Raw genomic sequence first — 26,261 nt, forward strand, 5'->3', positions numbered from 1 at the left:
AATCAGAGGCTGAAGCAGAGTTACACTCTATACAAATGAAGGACTGGCCCACGGCCAATCAGAGGCTGAAGCGGAGTTACACTCCATACAAATGAAGGACTGGCCCATGGCCAATCAGAGGCTGAAGTGGTTACACTCTATATAAATGAAGGACTGGCCCAGGGCCAATCAGAGGCTGAAGTGGAAACTTGACCTGCAAACAATCAGAGACTGAAGTGAAAGATTGGCCCATGACCAATCAGAGGCTGAAGTTTTCCTTTTGATTTAATTCTAAGAAGTCAACTTCAGATTCGCCTTAGGCTCCCAGTCTCTAGACCCTATTTTCCTGCCTCACCACTATGATCATTCTGCACTGAGGGCTTTCTAGAATCAGGTACCATGTGAGGGCTTTGTAAACATGGTACCATTTAGTTTTCACAATCATTCTAGCCAAAGTGCCTTGCAGACTGGAAGCTCTCTGACTTCACAGGTGATATCTATACCATTGAGCTCCTCCATGCCCTGCACGGTGCCTCATGGGGGACAGCCACTCTACATGTTTTATAGAAAAATATTCACTGAATGCTTACCAGCCAGCTGGTAAGGTTGGGCTGCAAATAAAGGCTAAGGTTAGGCCTCCTTCCTGCCAATCCCTATGATACACATCAAGCAAATCAACAAAGAGCACCTCCTAGATAAGGGAATACCAGCCCACGTGAGAATCCTGACCCGAAGTATTCTGGTGTATTTCACAGAGCCTACCCACTCCTGTCTGGACAAAGCCATGGTCTTCACTCAAGCCTGACATTGTGCTGGAGAGAGTGGAAAAGATGCAGAGACAAAAGATTCATGCTGGATTGCTCACTCCTTCCAAGCTCACTCCAACTAAGCTCTTTCATAAAGAACAAAATGTCCTACTCTGTATCTTCATGTTTTTCAGCTGTTGAGAAAATTGTTTCCACATCACTGAAGCAGCTGCTGATAAATATAGAAAGCTGGTGATTGGCACTGGAATTATTGTCAACGTCAGAAGCAGGTGAATATGCAGTGGCATCGAGGAAATAAAACCCACGAGGAACTCGCCAGTGTCCTACCCAGGAAAAATAATGACCTAACATGGAAAAAAAAAAAGAGAGAAAAGCCAGACCTTAAACACTTGACTCTGAGCCCTTCACTCTTGGCATCAAAAACCAGAAAAAAGCAGGGATTTGGCTACTCACGTCCAGGTTAAATTAACATCCATCTACATAGCCGCTTCCAAATTGATATCATTTTGTTCAAAGGCAATTAATATCCTTGACAATAGGGATATTGCCTGTCACTCTTAATATATTTTATTTGTTTATTTATGTATTTTAGCATAGGGCTATGGACACCTGGGCTGCAAAAGTAAGTTGAAGAAGGGGACACGTTGCTTTCAGGAAAAAAGAAAAGAGATCATGCACGGTAAAGTGTTTTGCATAATACAATGCTTGGTACATGTGAGCCACTCAATAGACTCCCTTTTTCCTTGGTTAGGAGCGGAGTTAGGTCTTGGGTTCTTTACAAGCACTTCAGTGCTCAGACATCCCAGAGCTATGAAAGAAGCAAAGACACAACTTGAAAATAAAGACCACTGTTAGGGGATAGAAAGTTAAGAGAGAAGTCATCTCCTGGGCAGCAATTAAGCTTCTCTCAGCCTGGGCACCTATGTTCTCCTTGAGAACTATTTCCGCCTTCCTGGAATTTCTCATTTGAGATGAATAAGGGCCCCAAAGATGTCTTACTCTGTGAAGACGCCTCTCTGGAAAAGAAGGCTGAGAACATGGGGCTAGCTATAAAAAAAGAGAACCATGTGCTAGCTAAACTCCCAGCCACCGCTACCTTCCCAGGCTGCATGCTTCGAATGTGTAGAGTCATTTATAAAGGTAGCAATTTCCATTCAGAGCAACTACCTAGCCAGGATCAAAACTTCCAGAATACAGAATGGGACTTTTCTTAGTGTCTTGGAATTTTTGGCTAAAACCTCCGAGCTGAGAACAATGGGGAGAAGTATCCCATCTTCCAAGGAAAGGTGCTAGGAATATCCTTGCAGGACTTATCAAAAGATGGTAGACTCTGCCTGATGACTATCAACCCTATGGCCTACCCAACTCTGGAATCAGACATTGGAAAACAGAGAGCTGAGAGTCAGCAGCGAGCTCTTCACACAGCAGGAGAGTGGTGTCCCTCTCTGCTCTGCTGCAAGGGTTACAGTATCCTGTTAGAAGGAGGAACAGCCTCCCACTGCCTGCCTAGATGTTTACTAAGTGGGGAAACTCAGGCCCTACCGCTGCTGTGCCAGCCAAGAGAAGCTTTTGATGTATCCTGGAGCTTGGAAGCATTCATGGACAAAAAGTCTGGAGCCTACTGAATTGGGAAGGCAGGAAGCTGGCTGGAGCCACCCTTGATGGCAGGTGAATGAGAAGACAGAAGTGATGTGGTGTGAATTTCCACTGTTCAGCTCACTGGAGGTGCATGAATGTCCCATGGATGGTACCCACATTTCTGGGGGTGCATGAATATCACATGGATGGTACCCACACCCAAGCATCTTGATGAGTCCACCTGAGAAAGGTGCCTGCTGAGTAGGGGGACTTCATTAGTAACAAGCTATGAGGAGACCGTGAGGAAGTAGGGGCTGATTCTGGGAAATGGAGAAGGGTGGGTTGCAAGAGGTTAATCAGAAATTTTGGTCAAAGAACTCAAAATGTATGCCCCATCCCCACTAAAAATCTCCAGCCAGTGTTGGCAGAAAGAAGCACAATAATGCCAGTTATATAACACCTTGTCCCCTCAACTTCTAATTCCCCACCCCCTGTCCAAAACCCCAAAGGAACCCTGAAGGACAGAAAGGAGATAAGAAAGACCAGCCTCATTGCAGGTCTCCAATTTGGTTTGGGCCTGACCTAGGAAATGGTGAAGCTCTGAAATGGATGGGGGAAGAGAATTTTTAATAGGACTGGACTTTGAAGAGCTGAAAGTGACAAGAAAGCTATGTAATCTAAGATATCATCAGACTGGGCACAGTGGCTCACACCTTAAATCTTAACACTTTGAGAAGCCAAGGCAAGAGGATCATCGCTTGAGGCTAGGAATTCAAGACCAGCCTAGGCAACATAGTGAGACCCCCGTCTCTACAGAAAATAAAATAGCCAGGCGTAGCAGCGCTAGGACTGCAAGTCCTAGCTACTTTGGAGGCTGAGGTGGGAGGATTGCTTGAGCCCAGGAGCTCAAGGCTGTAGTGAGCTACAATCACGCCATTGCACTCCAGCCTGGGTGACAGAGTGACAGAGTGAGACCCTGTCTCTAAAAGATATAATTAAGGTGGAAAAAGCAGCTGTGATAGAGGATAATAAAAGTAGCAATAGGGAAAAATAAGTCTTCACTGTTTTGTACCCTGTGTGTCTTGGCCTATTCTAGACACTAATTGGGCAATTCACAGCAGTTAAGGATTTTGGAGCTGAAGAGCACTGGAGTCAAATTCCAGCTCTGACACTGAACAGAGGGACCCTGGGCAAACTAGGCCACCACTGGGCTTCAGTTTTTTCATCTGTAAAATGAGTAGGTTAGCAATACCTGCTTTCCCAGGCTGCGTAATATGTGTAATTACCAAGCCGAATTTCAGGCACATACATGTAAACACTTGGTGTCTCTACTGTCCTGATACCTGTGATAATCTAACATAACTTACATTTCCTCTTCCCTTTAAAACATTGTAAATGGCCCACTGTCAGCTTCTGGGGAAGGCATTTTAGATTCTCATTAGTTTCATAATCATCATAAGAAAATTAACATCTTGTGTTCTGAAGTTTGCATGTCTGTTATCTCAGTTTACCCTAGGGCTCCCACTAACCTGGGAGAATAGAGATTATCTGCATTTTACAGACCACAGAATATCTGAGAGCCAGAGGGACTTTATAGACCATCTGATGCAAATGCTTCATTTTACACACCGAAAACTAAGGCCTGGAGTGGGCCCGGGCTTTGCCTGCCCAATTAACCACAGAGGACAAATCTTCTTTTCTCAGATGCCCTTGAACCCAGGCTTTGATGCTTACAGGACTGCTCTCACTTTAAATCTCTGATCATGGGTTTGTTTCTCTGGTTCCAGCCTCCTTCATTGTAAACGGGCAAAAACAGACACTACAGAACAAGAGCATGAGGTGTTCCTTCAAAGGTAAAGACTATGTAGAGAACTATTGTGAACTGAATGTAAATCATTACATTAAAAAACCAGGGAGAAAGTTTATGCATCTAACCAATGCTTGCTGAGACACTGAGATAACTGAGACTTATAAAACGTCCAGAGGGATTTTAAGACAGTTCAGAGCATGCCCTTTACTATAAAAATTTTTAAATAAAGCATTTAAAAAATCAATTTTCAGTATTGAAACTGTTGCCCAGGTATGTTGAAGAAAATTCAAGCTTTCCTTGGAATGCTTTTTTACAATAGATCTTAAAAAAAAACAAAAAACCATATTTGTCATAAACAAAAGTACAAAATAAGTTCCTGGCTATACACATGGATAAAAAATAAATAGAAACAAAATCATTTCAGATTTAGGTTGTTATTAATAGAAAGTGGAATAAGACTTTGGAGACCTTATAAAATATCCTTTTAATAGACTGTTAACTGCAGTACTTTATCCCTGGCCAGGACTCAAGCTAAGGAGCTCCAAGACAAAAAAAACAAATTTAAGTTCTAGGGTTTGGGTAAGTTGAGGTCCTGAATTTAATGTCATCTATCCTGTCATTCATTTGTTCCTAGAGAACATGGATTTCCCAATCTTGTGTAATAAAATGGTGGAGGTGGAATGTGGGAGAATACTCATTCTATCCGAAAGAGAAAGAAGGGGCACAAGAGAAGGGTGACCTGAATGTGGATCAGATTCTGCTAACAAGCTGCCTTTAACACAAGCCTTCAGCATGTTAGCTCAGCCCCTGACATGTGGATTCCACCACGGGAATCACTGTTTAGAGACACGTGGTGACTGCTCACTTTATACGGGACAGATAGTTCCAGTCGGCAAGGGTTTCCATCCCTCCATAAGTGTGTCAGTTGCCACCTGTTCTCATGCTTGAACTGACCACTTGCAACTGTGTTACTAGCCTGGCCTTCCTAGGACCATGAGTTTGCAACACATGGATTAAAAAGCCCAGACTTTCCTTATGTTATTTTTGTATAAGAGTTGGGCAACAGTTTCGACATCTTTGAGGCAGAAATGATTCAGGCACTTGAAAACCTCTCCTTGACCAAAAAGTCCCCATCATTAGTAGTGATAAGAATGTTGGTCTAGCAAGTGTATATTGTTGAATGTTGACCTTCATCTTCATCCAGGCTGTTCAATGTTGCCAGGTCCCAAATCAGACACCTAGGAGTTGACAAATATTGACTGGCCACAGTCCATGTTTTTTATTTAAAGCAAGTCACTCAAATGAGTCCACAATTTTCTTTTTTAGCATGTCATGGCAAACACCATGGGTATGAGGTCAACATAAGAAAGAATAGAGTACAAAACAGAATGTGAAACCGCAAATTTGTTACGCTAAGCACTTTTCAAGGATTATTTTTAAAAACTACTTTTTAGCTACTGAAATTCTATGCTGCCATTAGCCAGAAAAGCAATACAAGGTCAGAAGACACATACTGGGTGGGGAAGTCAAAACATTCATGTGGGTGCAAAGTCTTCCCACTCTGGGGAAAAGGGGGTCTCAATACTATACATATTTTACATCTCAGATTTACGAATAATGGCTCGACGATTTTGAAAGGCTTATGTGGAGCCTGAGTATGTAACGTTGAACTAGACCGTGCATAATCACCCATGTCCCTGTAGGTCAGTGGCTCACCATGCTGTCTTAATGGCCATGCTGGACACACTGAAAGCCAGGGCAAGCCTCTGAAGTGCTATTTTAAGTGAAGGTTCTTGTTGTCTTTGGAAAACAATTACCGCACAACAAACAAGTTTTAGCAACAGAGTGGCCCATAACAGCAACAGGGGGTCAGCCTTCATCAGGAAAGCAGAAGGCAGGCAGGGCAGCAGCCATTTTCTAAGTCCTCTACAACCTGGTATTTGGCAATAAATCTTATCTTTCCTCTGTTTTAAGTATATATCATATATACTTAGAGTTTTAGTTACTTTGGTCATAGTTTTCATAAATAGAGGCCATTGCAAATTTTGAATTTCTAATTCTTATTTCTAAACCAGTCCCACAGAATTCTGTTAGGAGTGTTATGGACTTGAAACTGACCCAATAGTTCCATAGAGAGGTGTTTTTTTTGTTTTTTTTTTTTTTTTGGATAAATATAGAAATTGGCCCTTCTGGTCTTAAAGCTTGATAGTTAGGATAGTTCTTAGCAAACTCCCCTTAAAATGTAACAAGGCCCAAAAATAATTGTTTTATCTGAGTTCCTTTCTCAGAAAAGGACCCTTATGACTCTCAAAAAAAAGATCAAAGAATTGAAACTCACTAGATCACCCATCCAGACAATGAGATGCCAGACCCCTCATTCATCATGATTGCTTCCTTACCCCCTCCTTAGTTCCTGTTTCATTATACATTGTTACATTTCTTCTGTACTATATAAATCTCTAATTTTGGACAGTCAGGGAGATAGATTTGAAACTGATCTGCCATCTCCTTGGCTGAAGCACCCGATTAAAGCCTTCTTCCTTGGCAATAATTGTTGTCTCAGTCATTGACTTTCTGTGAAGCGAGCAGCGGGACCTAAACCAAACCCCTGGTGTTTCGGTAGCCAATTCTCAAGGTCAGGAACCCTTCTCCTTTAGCTAGTACTGAGTGTTCCCCCGCCCCCCATATCCATGACCAGGATGTGAACAGGAAACTAAAAGGAGTCAGGTTGTTTTCCTTTCCTCTGGATTAACTGATTAACAATTTATTACACAGGAATCCCATGGCAAATGCTTCTACGTATGATGGTGAGCACAAAAGAAATAGAAGATAGTCTGTTGTGGACTTTATACCAACTCAGACCCCATTCCCAGAAGTATTAGAATTGAGAGTCCGAGAACTTCCACTAATGACATTCACAGGATGGCTCTGAATGGCCCCCACACCTGCTACTGCAATCAGGGCTGGACTCAATGGCTGATCTGATGAGCCCATGAGGGCTGAATTTCTCAGGGCCTGCTTGGAATAGGGTGAAGGATGCGGGTGCCTTCTAGAGAGCAAGTACTCCAGCTACTTGAGAGTATTCATTTATCAAGCAAAACATGTACTTTGAAAGGCTGTTGAAAACTAGCTAGGAGCTGAGAAATTTAGTATCTGCTTAAAGACAGTGTCTACTGCCTTGGATAAGAATCTCTTAAACTGCCTCTGTTCATTTCTCTGAACAATAAATAGAAATAGTAATAAGCCCGTATTTCCTGGGAATGTAAAAGAGATTCTTTTATGGGAAATAAAAATACTAGCATAAAACATTAAGACTGTTTTGTCACCTCCAATATTTAAGGTTTCAGGTCCTGTCAGGGAGAACTAGTGTGTGTGTGTGTGTGTGTATACATGTATGTTTTCAGAACTATAACTAAAAGGAGGGACTATATGTATAGAATGAACCATCACCCTAATAAATATATTCTTAACTTCAAAATGACCAGGTAACAATTTCAAAAGCCCAGCTGATGGAGGACAGGCCTGGAGCATCATTGCTTTCCAGTCCCTACTCCATTGGTCTCATGTGGTTGCTCACATCATTTCTGAGGATGTAAATATCATAGGGACTGACCTGAAATCAAAAGAAGGGCTCTCTTTCGCCTGAAAATGCCATTTGCATAGCAAGAGGAAAATGGGAAGCTATCAAAACAAAGCCAAGCACCACCCAATCATGGGATGCTCTCAGAAAAGGCGATGGTCACATGGCAACCTTGAAGATTCTGATTTCCAGTCGGGTGTGGTGGCACATGCCTGTAATCCCAGCTACTCAGGAGGCTGAGGTGGGAGGATTAATTGAGCCCAGGAGTTTGAGACCAGCTTGAACAACATAGCAAAAACTCGTCTCTCAAAAACAAAAAAGAAAGAAAGAAAGAAAAAAGAAAAAGATACTGACTTCCAACCTTCATGGGTGAAAAGTTGTGGCCATGGCTGTAGTGGACAGGATATGCTCACCCTGGGGTCTCCCTCGGGGCAGGGCAAGTGACCACCCACCTAGCACATGGCTCTACCAGTGCTTCCCTGTGGGCTTAGAGCAGTTCTTCCTTCTGCTTACAAAATATAATCCAGACATGCCTTGCAAACGTTATGTGATCCCTGAGCCACAAAGGACTTTGTATCTTTTTGCAGGGAGACAGAAGTAACATGGCTGAAGCTTGAAGGCTGTGTTTTGAGCACTGTTGATACTCTTTTTTCTGGAGAGTTTAGAAAACCTGAGGTAAATTTCTACCAGCAGGCTAAGCAATGGCCATATGATCCTCTGCTCAAATTATGGCCAGCAATAGAGCAGAAGAAAAGCAGTAGAAAGAGGGAAGGATCTAAGAGTGGGAGAGAAAGCAAACAAGAGAGGAAGAAAGGCACCCAGATGAACTCTGCTACCTGCCGTCACCTAAGGTCATTCGATGGTGCCCATGCCATAGCCTGCCATGCCATAAACATTAGTGAGCACCAGCCCAGTAATTTCTGGGAGAGCTTAAGAAAACGCCACCAATGCTTTCAAGATTTGGGATCATTCTTAGCAAACTCCCCTTAAAATGTACCAAGACCCAAAAGGATTAAAAACAAGTACTCAGACAAATATTCATACGTGAATGTTCATTGCAGAGCTATTCATAATAGCCAAAGATGGAAATGACCTAAATACCCATTAACAGATGAATGGATAAACAAAATGTGATACAGCCATACAATGTAACATTATTCAGCCATAAAGAAATGAAGTACAGTCATGCACCACATAATGATGTTTGGGTCAATGACAGACTGCATACATGACGGTAGTCCCATAAGATTGCAACGAAGCTGAAAAATTCCTATTGCCTTGTGACACTGTGGCCTCCGTAACATGAAGCACAATACATTACCTTTTCTATGTATAGATATGTTTAGACGCACAAACACTTATCGTGTTATAACTGCCTACAGTATTCAGTATAGTCACATGCTATACACGTTTGTAGCCTAGGAGTAATAGGCTATGCCATATAGCCTCGGTGTGTAGTAAGCTATACCATCTAGGTTTGTGTAAGTAGAGGTCACACAATGACAACATCACCTAAGGATGCATTTGTCAGCACGTATCCCTGTTGTTGAGCAACACAACTGCACAAACAAATGGTACGAACTGGATCAACCTTAAAAATCATGATACTAAATAAAGAAGCCAGACACAAAAGGCTAGTAGTGTATAACTCCATTAATATAAAATATCGAGAATAGGTAAATCCATAGAGACAGAAAGCAGATTGGTAGTTTCTAGAGACTGGGAAAAAGTGGGGGAAGGGGAGTAACTGCCTAATGGGTACAGGAATTTTCTTTTGGGGTGATGAAAATGTTTTGGAACTAGATAGAGGTGATGGCTGTACAAAAGCACATTTGCAGTGAATGCATTAAAGGCCACTGAAACGTTCACTTTAAAATCGTCAATTTTATGCTATGTGAATTTCACCTCAATTAAAACAAATTGTTTCCAGAAAATTTGCTCTTGAGCTGATTTCCCTAATGTAGGTGTAAACTTTAACCTGGCGAAGAGGTTTATGTTAAATCTTTAACTGGCTATGTTCACCTAGCATACCCGGGCTCTGGCCAAAGAGGAAATCATACTTGAGTTCTACATCAGCTTCTCAGATTCATACTCATTAGCAAACCTCAGCTCATTTATCCTATTCCAAGATAGGAAGAAGACAAGAAGGGGCAGAATGTCACTTTTAGTTCTTTCATCACGTGACCTGTCACTTAATACACACATGGCTGAAGGTCACAGCAAGGGCAGGCATCAGCAAGACTTTGGAATGAGTCTTATTTTATTTTGAAAAATGAACATTATTTTATTTTTAATATAGTTTGCTTTTAAATAGGTAAAAACATAGGGTGAAAAATACACTAAAAATCATTTCCCTTCTCTCCCTGTCTCCCAGCTACCCAGTTCTCTCTCTCCCTTCCTAGAGGCAACTACTAATAGCAATTGCTCAAATATCCTTCCAGGAACAATCTGTATAAATATACAATTACAGATATACAAAGCAGTGCTTTTAAACAGCTGAATTTTTACTGTTACTTAAACATTAAAATTAAACTGGGAAATGACTGCTGTTCCAACTACTGAAATTCCAGTTCTACTGATAAGTTTTTAGATGTGGGCTTTGTCACATAAGACATATAACTGCTGAAAGAAAAACAGCAAATAACAAAATGCCACTAGCTTTCCACCTACTGAAAGCACTTTTAAATTAATCCGAGTTGCACCCATTCCCTATAAAGCAGGAATTTTTCTTCCTTTCTTGAAACTTAGATAATCCAGGCTCAGGATGAGGGAAAAGATGGATCACTCTGGGATCTTGATGTCTGGGTCATAATTGTTACAGATTTCAGTAGGAAAAATCTGAATATTATTGTTCCTCTTTGCACTATACCTTGTCTCTGCAATGAACCTTTGGCTACTATGTAAGATTCCAAAGCCTCTCAACACCTCTCTCAATATCCAGTAGAGCAACATTGAAATTGCCACACCAGGTCACCCCTCCTCCAGGTCAGGGGCTGGCTACCTCTACGTTCAGAGAAGTGTAGCTGCTCTCCAGTGTTATACTCAAAGTTGAGGAGATCCATTCCCTGACACCTCTACCTTTTCTTAAAAACATGTTTTGGCTGGGCGCGGTGGCTCACGCCTGTAATCCCAGCACTTTGGGAGGCCGAGGCAGGTGGATCACAAGGTCAGGAGATCGAGACCATCCTGGCTAACACGGTGAAACCCCGTCTCTACTAAAAATACAAAAAATTAGCCAGGCATGGTGGCGGGCACCTGTAGTCCCAGCTACTTGGGAGGAGAATGGTGTGAATCCAGGAGGCGGAGCTTGCAGTGAGCCAAGATCGCGCCACTGCAGTCCAGCCTGGGCAACAGAGCGAGACTCCATCTCAAAAAACAAACAAACAAACAAACATGTTTTGATTCTGCTATCAAAAAATTTATCAGAAGCAATAACTGCTTCCCCTGTTAAGTAAGGGAAAACATTTGTGAGATGAGAAAATAACAGAGAGTTTAAACATGCCAGTACACCTTACTTCACATGCATGCAAACTGCATCTTCATTCAAACAGCAATCAGACCTCACCATTCAGACCTGGGAGCTGAGATTTACTCCCTCAAAGGCTCTCCTGGGATGGTATCAATTCACTCACTAAATGAACATGTGTGTGCTTGCTAGGTGCACAGTGCTATTCATAAAAGCCAAAAAGAAAAAAAACCCAAACAAACAAAAAAACCAGTCCTTGCCGTTCAGTAGCTGACAGTCTGGTTAGAGAGAGAAATATACCAGGAGGTAACAGGGCTATATGGTAATATGTTCTAATGGAAATCAAAGCACAGCTTTACCAGGACACACGTGAGCTCACCCCATTGCCAAGCAACCCAAGTAAATTTAAGGGTTTCAGCCTTTTGTGTGACACTCAGACGAATAAATGACTTTGGAAAAGAAGACATGCAAACAAAATACTATGGGAAGAAGTTATGTAAAACCATGTACATGTCTGTAGCACTTATAGTGATATTCAGAAGAATGTTCACCAAAATGTTAACAGAGGTCACCTCTTAGTGATGGGATTTCGGGTGATCTTTATCTCTTTTGTATGTTTCTGTAATATGTGTGTTGTTTTTCAATGAATACTTAAAACAAGAAGACTGTAATTAACCCTGTCTAGAGACAGAGAAAGCTTTGATTCAATTTCCGGAACTTTTATCCAGGAGTTTAAGTGCTAGGCCTTGTATAAGAAAGACAGACAACAGAGTTGTCTGTCCATGAGTTTTCATTTTCTTGGTAGTGGAGGTGGGCACGCATGTAAACAATTAAAATGCAATTGGTTATGTGCCAATGGCGGTTTCTTAGTTGTGACAAATGTATAATAGTAATATAATATGTTAAGTATATAATAAAGAATTTAGACCAGGACTGGTGGCTAATGCCTGTAATCCCAGCACTTTGGGAAGCTGAGGTGGGTCGATTATTTGAGGTCAGGAATTTCAGACTAGCCTGGTCAACATAGTGAAACCCTGTCTCTACAAAAAATACACACACACACACACAAAATTAGCCAGTCGTGGTGACACATGCCTGCAGTCCTGGCTACTTGGGAGGCTGATGTGGGAGAATCACTTGAACCTGGCAGGCGGAAGTCGCAGTGAGCCAAGATTGCACCACTGTACTCCAGCCTGGGTGACAAAGAGAGGCTCCGTCTCAAAAAAAAAAAAATTAGCTGGTGCCTAGAACAATGCCTGGAACACAGTAGGTGTTCAATGAGATGTTTGTTGAATGAGTGAATGGCATCCTAGATCTTTGTAAAAATGAGATTTTCATTTACCTTCCTCATCTTTTCCCACAGCCATTATCAGTAATACAATCAATGGTCCCCCCAACCTTGATCCCTGATCCAAAATCAGTGATTTTGCATATTATTCTCTCTACCTTAGTCTTTCTAGAACATTGTTTTCATCTGGTCATCCTCTAGGTTAAAATGATCCTCAGGAACTCTGTGTGGCCAAACTCCTCCAGGCATCCCTGGACCTGGCCTCGTTGCTCTATCTTCCAATTTCACTTCTCAAGACACACAATAACAAAGCCTTTGTTCTGGGTGGGTTTCCTCCTGCATGGGTTTTTTGTTCGTTTTTTGAGACAAAGTCTTGCTCTGTCACCCAGGCTGGAGTGCAGTGGCATGATCTCGGCTCACTGCAACCTCCGCCTCCCGGGTTCAAGCGATTCTTCTCCCTTAGCCTCCCGAGTAGCTGGGACTACCGGCGCGTGCAAGCACACCCAGCTAATGTTTGTGTATATATATATATATATATATATATATATATATATATTTTTTTTTTTTTTTTTTTTTTTTTAGTAGAGATGCGGTTTCACCATATTAGCCAGGCTGGTCTCAAACTCCTGACCTCATGATCTGCCCACCTCGGCCTCCCAAAGTGCTGGGATTACAGGTGTGAGCCACTGCACCCAGCATCCTACATGGGTTTTACAGGTCCCCTCTCCCCATTTAGACTGCCTTTCCATGAAGTATCTTACTTTGTCATCATAACAACTCTTTGAAGCAGAGATTTTCCAATTTACAGACGAGGGCACTGAGTTTCTGAGATATCAAATGACTTGCCCAACCCTACATGACTAGGAACAGGTAGGACCAGGATTCAAACCCAGGCACATCTGAAATGCAGAGCCCACACTGTCAACCATTATGCTGTGCTCTTTTCTTTTTTTATTTCTTTTCTGGTCCTGAGTATCTCTAGGCTCAAGTTCCTGGCTTATAATTTCACAACTTCCTTAAAGAATAATGGCCAACACATATGTGCTTCCCATGTGTCACCAATTTTCTAAGCACCCCATTTTTGTTAATCTTCACAACTACCTTATGAGAAAGGAACTACTATTGTTTCCCATTGTATAGGCAAAGAAACAGAGACATAGAAAGATTGATTTCTCAAGGCCACATATCCTTTAAGTGCTAGAGCTGGAATTAGAACCATCCAAGAACTTGTCCAGAACCCCTACTCTTCAGCAGTTCCCTGCCAGGCCTCCTCTGCCATTGCATCCTATAGGGAGAATGTGTCTAAAGAAGGAGAGGCAGATCTGTTTTTGGAGATGCTGTCATAAAAACTCATCACTATGAGTCAAACTCCAACAATCCATGTGCTACATGTGTGGATGCATTCCTGCCTTTGTCAGTTTTTATACTGGTAGAAAATATCAAATGAGCAGAGAAAGGCAGCTGTCATGACCAGCAGAGTGACAAGAGCAGAGTCACAAAATGTGGGAACTGTCCTCCAAGAAAATTCAGAAGTCAGTGCCTGAACAGTAAGTTACTGTTTTATAAGTACATAGCATTTTATTTACTCATGTAATCCTACAATGTAGGGATCTATGACCATCCCATTTCACAGATGAGGAAGTGGAGGATGGGGAAGTAAAGAGGTTGCTAGTAAGTGGAAGAGCCAGGACCTGACCCTAGGCACTCGGAAGCCAGGGCAGATCTTTCCTACGCTCCCTTGGCAGACAGTTCTCACTCAACATGACAATGATTTTTTTTTTAGAGAGAACGTAAAGATAAAAGAAAGTTATCTTGCATGTATTAAAGGCTACTGGACTAAATAGAAAAGTAAAATAATTGGAAATGTCTGCCTCCCCTTTGGAAACATGCACGTGATGCTTTATCTGAAATGATTTCTTTCTTTTTTTTTTTTTTTTTTTTTTTTTTTGAGACAGAGTCTCGATCTGTCGCCCAGGCTGGAGTGCAGTGGCGTGATCTCGGCTCACTGCAAGCTCCGCCTCCCGGGTTCACACCATCCTCCTGCCTCAGCCTCCTGAGTAGCTGGGACTATAGGCGCCCGCCACCATGCCTCGCTAATTTTTTTGTATTTTTAGTAGAGATGGGGTTTCACCGTGTTAGCCAGGATGGTCTCTACCTCCTGACCTTGTGATCCGCCTGCCTCGGCCTCCCAAAGTGCTGGAATTAGAGGCATGAGCCACCACACCCGGTCGAAATGATTTCAATTCAGTCAGACTAGAGCATTTGTCTTGATACCTGTAGGAGTTCCAATTGCAGTTAGAATAATGATGTTGCACACAGAGGAGGGAAAAGAGAAAGATGAGCCTGCATGTGTTTGTGTGGGTGTTCATCTTGTCAATCCCCGCAAACCCACACGCCATCAGACACTAGTCAGACACCCTTTGACATGGAAAGGGTGACTGTAGACAGCAGCCCACTCCTGCTCAGATGTCTGAAATACATAGGAGCCCTGTAGGAAATGACAACCCAAACCTGATTCCCTACACTCTCAGTTGCCACACACAGACTTTCTCTCACATCCCTCCTTAACCCATGGGAATCCAGCCCCTCTCTCCGTTATTGGTAAATACATGAAGAAGGGAGTGGAATGAAGCTTTCGAAGATTGTACTTAACCTTCTTGTAAAGCATGTCTTCTGGACATAATATTTTTAAAAAAATATGAATCAACTAATAAAACAATCTAGTTAATGTTCATCAAAACCCTGTGTGCTAACTTTCACTACTATCTTGCTTTCATGTAATGTTTATTGCTTATTGGATTCAAATTGCTTTAGACTGGATGCAGCAACAGTTTTAAATAATTCAAGGCAATAATCTTTCATTGAAGTTGTTTGTGTCTATAAATAACTTCCTAATGATTTTGGCCGGGCATGGTGGCTCACGCCTGTAATCCCAGCACTTTGGGAGGCTGAGGCGGGCAGATCACTTGAGGTCGGGAGTTAGAGACCAGCCTGGCCAACATGGTGAAACAACATCTCTACTAAAAATACAAAAATTAGCCAGGTGTGGTAGTGCATGCCTGCAATCCCAGCTACTCAGCAGGCTGAGGCAGGAGAATTGCTTGAACCTGGGAGGCAGAGGTTGCAATGAGCCAGGATCACACCACTGCACTCCAGCCTGGGCGACAGAGTGAGACTCTGTCTCAAAAACAAAAACTGTCTGGTGGTTTCCATTCACCAACACTTGATATAACAGGGAGGCTGCTGTGCCTCCCATGTAGAAAGTGCACAGCTCTTGGAGTCAGGGCACCTGGATAATCTGCAGACAAATGTGCCACTGCTCCAAGGCTCAGCACTCACGTCTTTGAAAATCAGAGAGTGATACCTACATCATCAAAGAACTATCAGGGACAGGAACATGGCATCGGGAGCCAGATCACCTGGGTTTAGATCCCGGCTCTGATACTGTCTATGGAACATTGGGCAAATTATTTAACCTCTATGGACATTTGTTTCTTCTTCTCTGAAAAGGGGATAGTATTAGTGCCAAGCTATAGGATTGTTATGAGGATTAAATGAGTTAATAATGTAAACCAGTTACACAGTACCTGATATATCATAAGTACTATGTGAGTGCTTGATGAGGGAAATAAAACAGATATCAAGGTTAGAAGAGTTACTGCAAGGTGGAGGAAGCACTGAACAGAGCACTCCAGTGGGAGCTCTTCCTAAAGCAGAACAATACAGACATGGCAGCTGCTGAGCAGCTGAAAGAAAAAGGCTGCATCTTTCCTCAATAAGGTCAGAGACTCTTTCATATAAATGTCCACTCCATCCACTTTGCTCGTATTTCTCTACCTATCTGCTGTCTTCCCCTCCTATTTAGAGATGATGGGAAACCAGTCACAGAATGTGAAATAAAACTGTGGTTCAGAAGAGCAAACTCATTTCTGAACAGGATATTTCAAAGGAAAAAGAGGACCTTGGCCTTGGCTTTTGGTAGGTTTCACCGACTCTGTGAACATTATCAAGGGAGAGATTCACATTTTAAAAAGGCTACTTTCTACTTCCACTTAGGAAGCTTTACGAAGTTTAAAAAGGGAAAAGAGCTAAGGCACGCGGGACTTAATACCTAGGTGATGGGTTGACAGGTGCAGCAAACCACCATGGCACACGTTTACCCATGTAACAAACCTGCACGTCCTGCACATGTGCCCTGGAATTTTTAAAAAAACATTAAAAATTTTTCAAAAGTCATAAAAGAGGAACTAAAGTCACACAGGCTAGTTTTAAAGTATAGGGCAATTCTTGAAGAGTCACGAATAGCAAACAAGTGTTTTCTAATTATGCTCCAATGAATTTCTGAAACTTGCCAGAAATTCCCATTGCTCTAATATTTGTGTGCCTGTCTAGTCTGGGTAATTTGCAAGTGTGTATCTATATAAAATAGCTTTCTTTTTTATAGACACCCACACACACCCCATAAATGCCATTTGAGTACTTACTTAAATAGACAAGTACTTGTTAAAAATAAAGATGTCCTGACCAAAGCAGTTGCATAGAAATGGGATTTCATCCATTGGAAGCAAAGGAGAAAATACAACTTGGCCCAACAATTTGCACATAAGCAATGATGGTTAAATATAATATTAAACATGCAATGGCTTTGAGTTAGATTACATTTTTATGTTTTTAATGTTCACTTACATGTGCATAACATGTATGCCATATAAAAACAAAATACAGATAAAGAAATTTAATAAAAATTAGAATCAACATTTCGGTAGAGCTGTGACTAGGAAACATGCTCCCAAATTACATGGCCAGAGAGGGTTGGAAGCCTTAAAAGATATCATGCTTCTATATCTTAAACCAAACAATGAAGAGCATTAGATTTAAAAAAGAGAGAGAGAGCAAACAAAAAACCAGGAGCCAAAAGACGTGCATCTGACCCTATCTTACTAGATAGCTTATGTGACCTTAAGTATGCCTGTGGGCCTCAATTTCCCCGCCTACCAAAAAACATAGTTGGACTAAAGGACTTCACAATGAGGACACAGCCATTCCCATGATGGGCCTTGTGGACATGTTCTCTGCTACAGCTATCGCCATATTCTGGAACTCATAAAAATCATAAAAGCCTCTTTTTCTTTTTCTTTTTTTTTTTCTTTGAGACGGAGTTTTGCTCTTGTTGCCCAGGCTGGAGTGCAGTGGCGCGATCTCGGCTCACTGCAACCTCTGCCTTCCGGTTTCAAGGTATTCTCCTGCCTTAGCCTCCCGAGTAGCTGGGATTACAGGTACCCGCCACCACGCTCGGCTAATTTTTGTATTTTTAGTAGAGATAGGGTTTCAACATGTTGGACAGGCTAGTCTTGAACTCCTGACCTCGTGATGCGCCCGTCTCAGCCTCTCAAAGTGCTGGGATTACAGGGCCTCTTTTTCTTAACTGGACAAGAATTCCTTCAAAGTTTTTGGTAATGTACTTTCAAAGCAAGCCCTCCCAAATAATGGGGTGACAATTCCCACTGGAGGTTACCTTCCCAGTGACCAGAGGCTAACTGTATCTCTTGTGTTTGGGGCAGGGTAGCAAGAATGGTGAAGGACTTGAAACCCTACTAGGGGTCTAGGATGGTGCCTTGCTTTGTAGCTGTCATCCTACCCAAGCTGCTGTTATGTGTCAGCAGGTCACACAAATTCACACGCCAAGGATCCAGTCATGTGTGCTGAATAACATGTGCTAATATGTGTATTTTCTTCTTTCCTCCCAATGGTCAAAAATCCAATTTCTATGCAAATGCTTTAGTCAGAACATTCTTCTTTTTAACAAGTATAACACTTCTCTCTAATAGGAAGATTTGGAATCACTATTATAAATTGCACTGAATTTCTCTGGTGCAGAAGTGGTTTATCTCATCCTTACGTATTAAGACTCACTTAAGGGCTTAAAGAGGTTTATTCCAAATCTCCCAAGGACTGGCAAAAGCCACAGAACCCAAGGCAAACCTCTAGTTCACTTCCTAATGTCCCAGGAAAGAGATGAAGAGATGGGAGTAGAGCTTCCTTGCCTGGTGCCCACAGTTCATAATGCATCGACTTAAAATGTGTGTTAACTGGCCTACCCGATGTTGTTTTCCAGAAGAAATGGTGCAATTGGCCACTCTTTTTATTTGGGGGTAAGTAGGTTCTCTATGGATTCTGACAGGTCAAACAAGACCTTGTAAATAATGACAAGTCCCCAGATATATGTGCAGCTTTTTCCCACACTTTCTTCAAACCTCTCCTTAGGTGTCATATTTGAGAGAAGTCTTCTCTGCCCCATATACATGCAGCTCTTTTATTCTGCTTTAATTTTATTCCTACTTTAATTTTTTTCACATATTAGATATTTTTGTGTATGCAAAGGAATTTCTGGGTCACGTGGTAGTTCTATTTTTCTGGGTTTTTTTTTTTTTTTTTTTTTGAGATGGTCTAGCTTTGTCACACAGGCTGGAGTGCAGTGGTACAATCTCAGCTCACTGCAACCTCAACCTTCGCCTCCCAGGCTCAAGCTATCCTCCCATCTCAGCCTCCCAAGTAGTTGGGACTACAGACGTGCACTATCATACACAGCTACTTTTTGCATTTTTTGTAGAGATGGGATTTTGTCATGTTGCCCAGGCTGTTTTTAAATGAGGCTCAAGCAATCCTCCCGCCTCAGCCTCCCAAAGTGCTGGGATTACAGGCATGAGCCACCACACCTGGCCTATTTTTAATTTCTTTAGGAGCCTCCATGCTGTTTTCCATGATGCCTACGTCAAGAATCTACATTCCTACCAACAGTGTTCAAGGGCTCCCTTTTCTCCACACCTAGGCTGATGCTCGTCATCTCCTGTCTTTTTTATAATAGCTATCTTAACAGGTATAAGTTGGTATCTTATGGTTGTTTTGATTTGCATTTCCCTGATGACTTATAACATTGAGCACCTTTTCATGTACCTGTTGGCCATTTTAATGTCATCTTTGGAGAAATATCTATTCAAGTAGATAGATGACTCTCATTTCCAGCTAACGGCATTTCTCAAAAAGGAAGGCACCTGCCTGAGCTACCTCTGGACTACATAGGTATTCACGTCAGCGGGTCACAGGGGCACTTACTGCTGGAGAAGGTGGTTTCTTTAGGACTGGACGACATCGGCTGTGCACAGAGTTGACAAAGGCAGTCTCTCCCATTGAATGTGACTCGGTCTCCGGGTGGAAACGGGCGCCTGGAGGCAGAAAGACATCGCCCTCAAGGTTATTGCAGCAATTTCATTCCTTTTCCTTATTCCTTCTGCTTGCTGCCCTCCGGTGCCCATTTATTTCTTGGAGAAGCAGCAGCCAACATGTCTGAAATGCAGTCATAACCAAGCCAGCCAGCTGGAGACAGTCCAAACAAATAAATGTGCCTCATTTTGAGAAGAAAGGGGAATGTACTGGTTCTAAGGGCAACCAGGTAGTAAAATGGAATGATTTACCTCCATTCATTAGTGAAGGGATATTCCAGCAAGTGATCTAGCGGGGCACACAGAACAGTAAGTTTCCAAATGGAAAGTCCTTCATGAAAAAATATTTTAAATACCATGAATTCCCAGTGAAGCTTAAGGCCCTGCCCCAGGAGACCTGGCTACAGGTCAAGCAGTAAGCAGTGGGTCTTTCAGTTCCCTGGGACCGTGCCTAGACCTCTGTGATGATTATGCAGAATTAGACTTTGTGCTGGACACCTACATGAGTGAACGGAACGTTTCATGGTGCTGGAGACCCAGTCCCTTATAAACTGGGAGAAATGGGACAGGCTGTAAATATCTGTTTAAGAATTCATATTAGCTTCTTTTCAGAAAGACAATTTCTCTTCATAGTAGATATTCATCAATAGCAGCACATTTTGCAAAAATATTGCCTTCTGCATGTAGATAATCAGTTTCTTCTCCCAGATCACCAGGCAGACAGCCCTTTAAACAAGTCATTAATGAACAGACATATGACAGTTTCCATGCCCACTCACTTGCCCTTGGCCTATGTGCCAATAGTCTTCATCAAAGTGATTTTTCAAATGTGTGATGCTGTCAATTAGGAAACGTGAAACTCACAAGCTGAACATCACCACAAATCTTAGTTAGAAGCAATTACTTAAGAGCAAGTACCAGCTTTTTGACATTTATTTTTATTTCCACAGCTGCTACATTCCCTTTAAGTTGCCCTTCAGTAGCCTAACAATTGGCAATTAACTGTAATAAACAACATATAGGTAAATTTGGACTTAACCCCACAAATGTGGCTTGCTCCAGTCATCACAGAGAGTTTTAAATTCTTACACCCTTACATTTTAGAAGTCCCGAGGAGAGGTGGTGTCCTCTCCACTTGTGATGCTGTGTCACTTTCGGCAGTACAGTGAAGGCTCGGAGAGGTGAAGTGACGTGCCTGGATTGACCAGCTAGGGAGATCAAGCCATAGGCAGGTGCAGATGGCATCCACCAACTTAGAACTTGTTTTATTTTTAAGAATCAAAAATCACCCTCTGCTGGATGCCAGTAGCCCTACTGCTTCACACTCATTAGCTAAACCTGAACAAGTCTTAAATCTGTTCTGTAAGGAGGGAGTCAGGAAGTTAAGGATCCATTCGACACAACACGCACAGGTTCTTTTGCCTCCGACCAGGCCAGGAGTGGACCCGGACACAGCGTTTAAAGAGGCACTCGTGCTCCGTGGCTGACCCAGCACTTGCAGGACCCTGAGAATAAGTGCCCTTTACCTGTTGCATGCCCAGGGGCACCTCGCTTACCCCACCCAAGCCCAGGCCTTCCTTCCCATCCAAGCTTATTTTTTTAGACCCGAGTCCCACACGGATCCTCTATGGGACAAGCCAGAATCCAGTTCTCAACTTGGGCTGGGCCTTCTGAAGGGTGGGTTTTGTTGTTTTGTAAATGGCCCTTTTCAGTAATTTCCTCCCTCCCTATATCCTCTGCCCATACTGGATAACTTCCTTCTTTTATTTGCATGAATGTTTATAATAGAAAGAGACCTGGATTTAGAGTTAGAAAACCTGAGTTCTAACATTAACTTGGGAATGTCCCTTAAACTGTGAGCCTCAAAGTCACTCATAAATAGAGATATTAACTCCTGGTTCCCTTCAAAGAATTGCTAAGAGGGTGAAATTAACTTCTGTATGAATATAACTTCTCAACTAAAAAGGAGGCCCCAACACAGACAGAATTATTGTCATTCGGCAGCAGTAGAGGCAGTAGCAGTAAGTGCTCCTTTGCTGGCTCAAATGTCCAGGGACAGGGCCATAGTTAATAAATCGTTTTTTATCATTATACCAACTTCAAAGCAATGACCTCTCAGGGTCAGGATCAGAAGGGCTCTTAGAGTTTACTGGGAACACAGCCTTCCAACCTGGCTGACTGACAACATACATGAGAACCCTCCAGAAACTACTTAATTAGCATGCAGGTTTTGGGGGAAAATAGGCTAGAAATTGATCTTTGTGGAGAGACTCCCATCTCTAGTCCATTCCCACCCATCCAGGAGATTCCAGTGATCAGTGAGGCTTGAAAAATGACTCGCATCTAGTTCACAGCTTCTCATTCTAAGGTGGAGGCAATTGTCTGGAAAAAGCTAAATCACATAGGTCTCAATTCAACCTGGGAAGTAAGACTGGGACTTGGGGCTCCATGCCAGCCCAGGACTCTTAACCAGGCTGTGTGCCACGGCCTGAAAAGGGAAAAATCAGGGCAGAACTTTGCTTTTGATTAAATACAGAAAAATATTCAGTTCATTCATCCAGAATTATTAAATTATGATTTAAAAAAAATGAAATGGAGAAATGAGCTAATACATAGCTATAAAGTTATTTAAATAATTTTATTATGAATATTTTGTGTCTTATTATGATTTATCAGTATTATCTTGTTAATTAATTACACAATATTGACTCTTCCCTTCTAGAGCTTACATCTCTCTGGCTTAGAAACATACAATGCTGAAAAACAGACAACACGTCTCCTCTGAATTGGGGTTTTTAGAAAGGCATAGCAAATAGATCTCCACTTGAAAAGGCACTGGATTGCAAAATTGCCAAATTAGAATTGATCAATAAAGCAGCTGACCCTTGGTGGTGAGTCTACTAGTTATAGGAATCAAACCTATCTTAAGTTTTATAACATGCAGACCTCAAAACACAAAAACCACAAAAAGCCCCACATTTTCCCACTCACACTTCACATAGTTTTCTTCTGTTCTCTGACTGATCATTTTATTTTATTATTTATTTATTTATTTATTTTTTTTGAGATGGAGTCTCACTGTGTCACCCAGATTGGAGTGCAGTGGCACAATCTCAGCTCACTGCAACCTCCGCCTCCCAGGTTCAAGCCATTCTCCTGCCTCAGCCTCCCAAGCAGCTGAGATTACAGGCACCTGCCACCTCGCCTGGCTAATTTTTTTGTATTTTTAGTAGAGAGAGGGTTTCACCATGTTGGCCAGGCTGGTCTCAAACTCTTGACCTCAGGTGATGTACCTGCCTCGGCCTCCCAAAGTGCTGGGATTATAAGGGTGAGCCACCACACCCAGCCTGACTGATCATTTTAATCAAGCTGGTTTGCACAGTTAAGATACAGCCTTGGTAGATGACAGATATATAGAGAGCAGGGTTGGCAAATATTTCCCCCCAAAGATGAGATTGTAAATTTTTTAAGGCTTTGCGGACCATATGGTCTCTGTCGCAACGACTCAACTCTGTTGTTGCAGCGTGGAAGCAGCTATAGGCCACACACAAGTGGGAGTGGCTGTGTTCCAATAGAACTTTATCCACAAAAACAGGTATCAGGCCTAATTCAGCCCATGGGACACAGTTTGCCACCCCCTATTATAGATGAAAGAGACCATTTTAAACACACACACAGGCCTAGGAATTTGTACTTCCAAATAAGCTTTACCCTTCTAAGCAGTTATGCCATTTCCCCCTGATGTTTTTATTGCTCCAAAATGTTTTGAGACCCAGAGCTGCTTTCAGAATTAGTTTCAATCTACTAAAAATCAGTCATATTACTTTGTAGAGGACATCACGCATACAGTTTCCAACTAATCTACTTTTTTACTAGGACTGATAGTACAGTAAGAAAGAAATCTAAGGATAAGAGTATGTGCTACTCAAGACAAAAGGTGTATAATCCAACCTTTAACAGCCCAAACCAGAATTTCTCTGTTGGAGGAAGGTGTAGGCTTTGGAAAGATAGGCTCACTTACTTGCAGATAGTACAAGCAAAGCAATTGGGATGGTAGGTCTTGCCCAGAGCGGTCACCACTTCACCCTCCACGAACTCCCCACAGCCATGGCAGCGTGTCCCGTACATCCGCTGGTAGTCCAGGGTGCAGAGATACTCTCCGTTCTTTATGAAGAAGCCCCCTTGTGCCAGGTCACAGCCACACACTGTAGAGAGACAAGTTCACATCTGGTCATTATCTGCCACACTGCCAGGCAGCACTGCCTTTGACTGAATACTGACTGGTTGCTTACCCTGTGATCTCAATGGTTTGGGGCTAGGGAGGGGATGGGTACAAAGAGCTATTTATTATTGGGCTCTGACCCTCCCTTTGGGAGCTATGCAATATCTCATACAAGTAAAATCCACTGGCTAGGTCTCAACAGCTTTTGTGATATGTCTAAAATTCTGAGATAATCAAACAGTCTTTGATAGAAAGATACCCTTCGTTCAGGCTGTCTCAAATATGAGCAAAGGTGTCCCTGGCAGTGTGCTATTTAGGAAAGGTGCCCACTGCCTGCCCACACAACCGCATGGTTTGGGCCAAGATTGTTAGGAGTTGAGTAATAAATTTCCATTATACCAAAGGCAGTAGCTGAAATTTCCGATAGCTATATTTTTTCACACTCTGGAACTACTTTCCACTGCTATGAAAAATTCAGATGTTTCATTTTTTCTTTGTGCAGTAAACAGAATAAGCCCATTATTTATATATTATAGGGAGATAAAAAACAAACAGGCAAAAGAGGAAAGACCTGTTATTTGGATGCTTTATTGTGTCTGGATTTTGGCATCTCCTTCCGACTGTGCAGCTGTGGATTAGGGAGATGGTGCAAACAGGCAGTGGGAGCTTGGGCCTGGTCTACATGTCCAGACAAGACCAGAGTAGGTCACAACAATTTGTCTGCAAATAAAGCCTAAAGCAGTCCCTGACAGTAAAGATCTCTCTCTGCCAAATGGCTGAGAAGCAACAGCCAAAGCTGGAAATCTCTGACCTTAACCTTGCTATCCCCAAGGTCAACTGATTCCAATTTATAATTCCTTAGGCAAAGAATCCAGGATTCTTCTTGATTATTTGGTATTCAGTTGGGGTGGGGACAAGGTGAGTTCAATCAGTAAATTGCTTTCCTAAGGACCTGCTCGAATGCTCCCAGGGTTCATTTGTTGAGTTCCCATGACTCCTTAATTCATCTAGATGAACTAGGGCTTCAGTAAGGTTCTGATGAAAGTCACGACTCCCCCACCTTCAGTCAGGACTCTTCACTAACTACAAGCTACGGAAGACGTTCAAGGTGATCCGAAACCCACAAAGAAACTTTCCACTGTGGATTCATCAGTCTTTGTTTAGATCAACACTCCACAGCCATGACCTTCTTCTTTGCAATTTACAATTAAGTAACCCAAGATTATGGCCTGAGTCCATCATGCCTGAAACTGACCACCCTATAAATACTCCTGTGATCATATTATCTGGAAAACAGCTCATTCACCACCTGCTGCCTCCTCTCACCTGCCAACCTCTCCTCTGCCCCCACTGTTCTCCCACCTGCTTCTTCTTCCCCAGATGAGTCCTGTGGGTCAGGGGAACCCACGTGTGGACTGGCCTCATTCTGATTGCAAATTTCTTCAGCAACAATAGGCAGTCTGGGGGTAGCGGGTCACAGAACCTTAGAGTGTTTTCTTCAATATCTGTCTATGTGCAGATCTTATTTTTCTACAAGATGGCAAGGTATTTGAGGGGTGAGAGCCTTCTTTTGATTCTTCTTCAGGAACCTAATTGTAACTAATATAAAACAGGAAACACAATGTTTGAAATAAACTGAATCCTGCCTGAAACTTGGCAGGTTCCCACTGATTTCACTCCTCAGTGACATCAAGTTCTGATGACTCAGTTATTTTTCCAAACTTACGATTTCTCAAAGCCCTGAGAAGTGACAAAACAATGCATCCAGACTACTGGTAATTCCCTAAATTCTCTCCTCCAGTCAGCTATGGCTTAAAAATGCAGAGTCGTTACACAAAGATGTGGTGTCAAAAGGGTAATCTGGTGGCAATACACAAAAAATAGATTGAGATAGTTTCAAAGCTAATTCTAAATGTTTTAGAAATTATTTGTATTTACTGCTTTCTTAGGGCACCTGTCTGCAGCCTTTTCCAGATCACATGGTTTTGTGAAATTGACATATAGTATCCTTTATTAATAAAGTCCTAGTTTCTGTGAACATAACATAGCCTTAAAAAATGAATTCTTAACACTACTGAGAGATGCCAAGCTACATTCAAACTGTGCCTTATTATGATTTGATTTGGCTTTTTCCTTAACGTAGTGCTCAAGGTGGCTTACAAACCACACCATTATTTCTGGTGGTTTATACAAGGAAACCAGTGTTTGATGTGACTCCCAGAGGCAGGTGTTCCTAAAGGCATATGCAACAAGCAGTGAGAAGGGGGACCTAGGATGCCAGTACATTTCCTGAGAATGGACCAGCTGTCACATCATTTCAGACTCTTCCCTCTCTTGCCTCCCCAGGCTTT

The 26,261-nt window shown here is 42.3% G+C and overlaps 1 protein-coding gene across 15 annotated transcripts in view; it reads right to left on the reverse strand.

Moving 5' to 3' along the window:
* The window catches only part of ABLIM1 (actin binding LIM protein 1), a 390,799-nt gene that overhangs the window by 120,441 nt on the left and 244,097 nt on the right, over positions 1-26,261 (reverse strand). For all 15 annotated transcript variants that reach the window (XM_019034674.4, XM_019034676.4, XM_019034678.4 and 12 more), the window contains exons 3-4: positions 23,710-23,893; positions 19,582-19,691 (exon numbers count right to left, since the gene is read on the reverse strand). In XM_019034674.4, the coding sequence (XP_018890219.1) occupies positions 19,582-19,691; positions 23,710-23,893 (294 nt within the window). The remainder of the gene's footprint in view (positions 1-19,581; positions 19,692-23,709; positions 23,894-26,261) is intronic.

This window comes from Gorilla gorilla, chromosome 8 (assembly GCF_029281585.2).
Source record: "Gorilla gorilla gorilla isolate KB3781 chromosome 8, NHGRI_mGorGor1-v2.1_pri, whole genome shotgun sequence".
Classification (NCBI taxonomy): domain Eukaryota; kingdom Metazoa; phylum Chordata; class Mammalia; order Primates; family Hominidae; genus Gorilla; species Gorilla gorilla.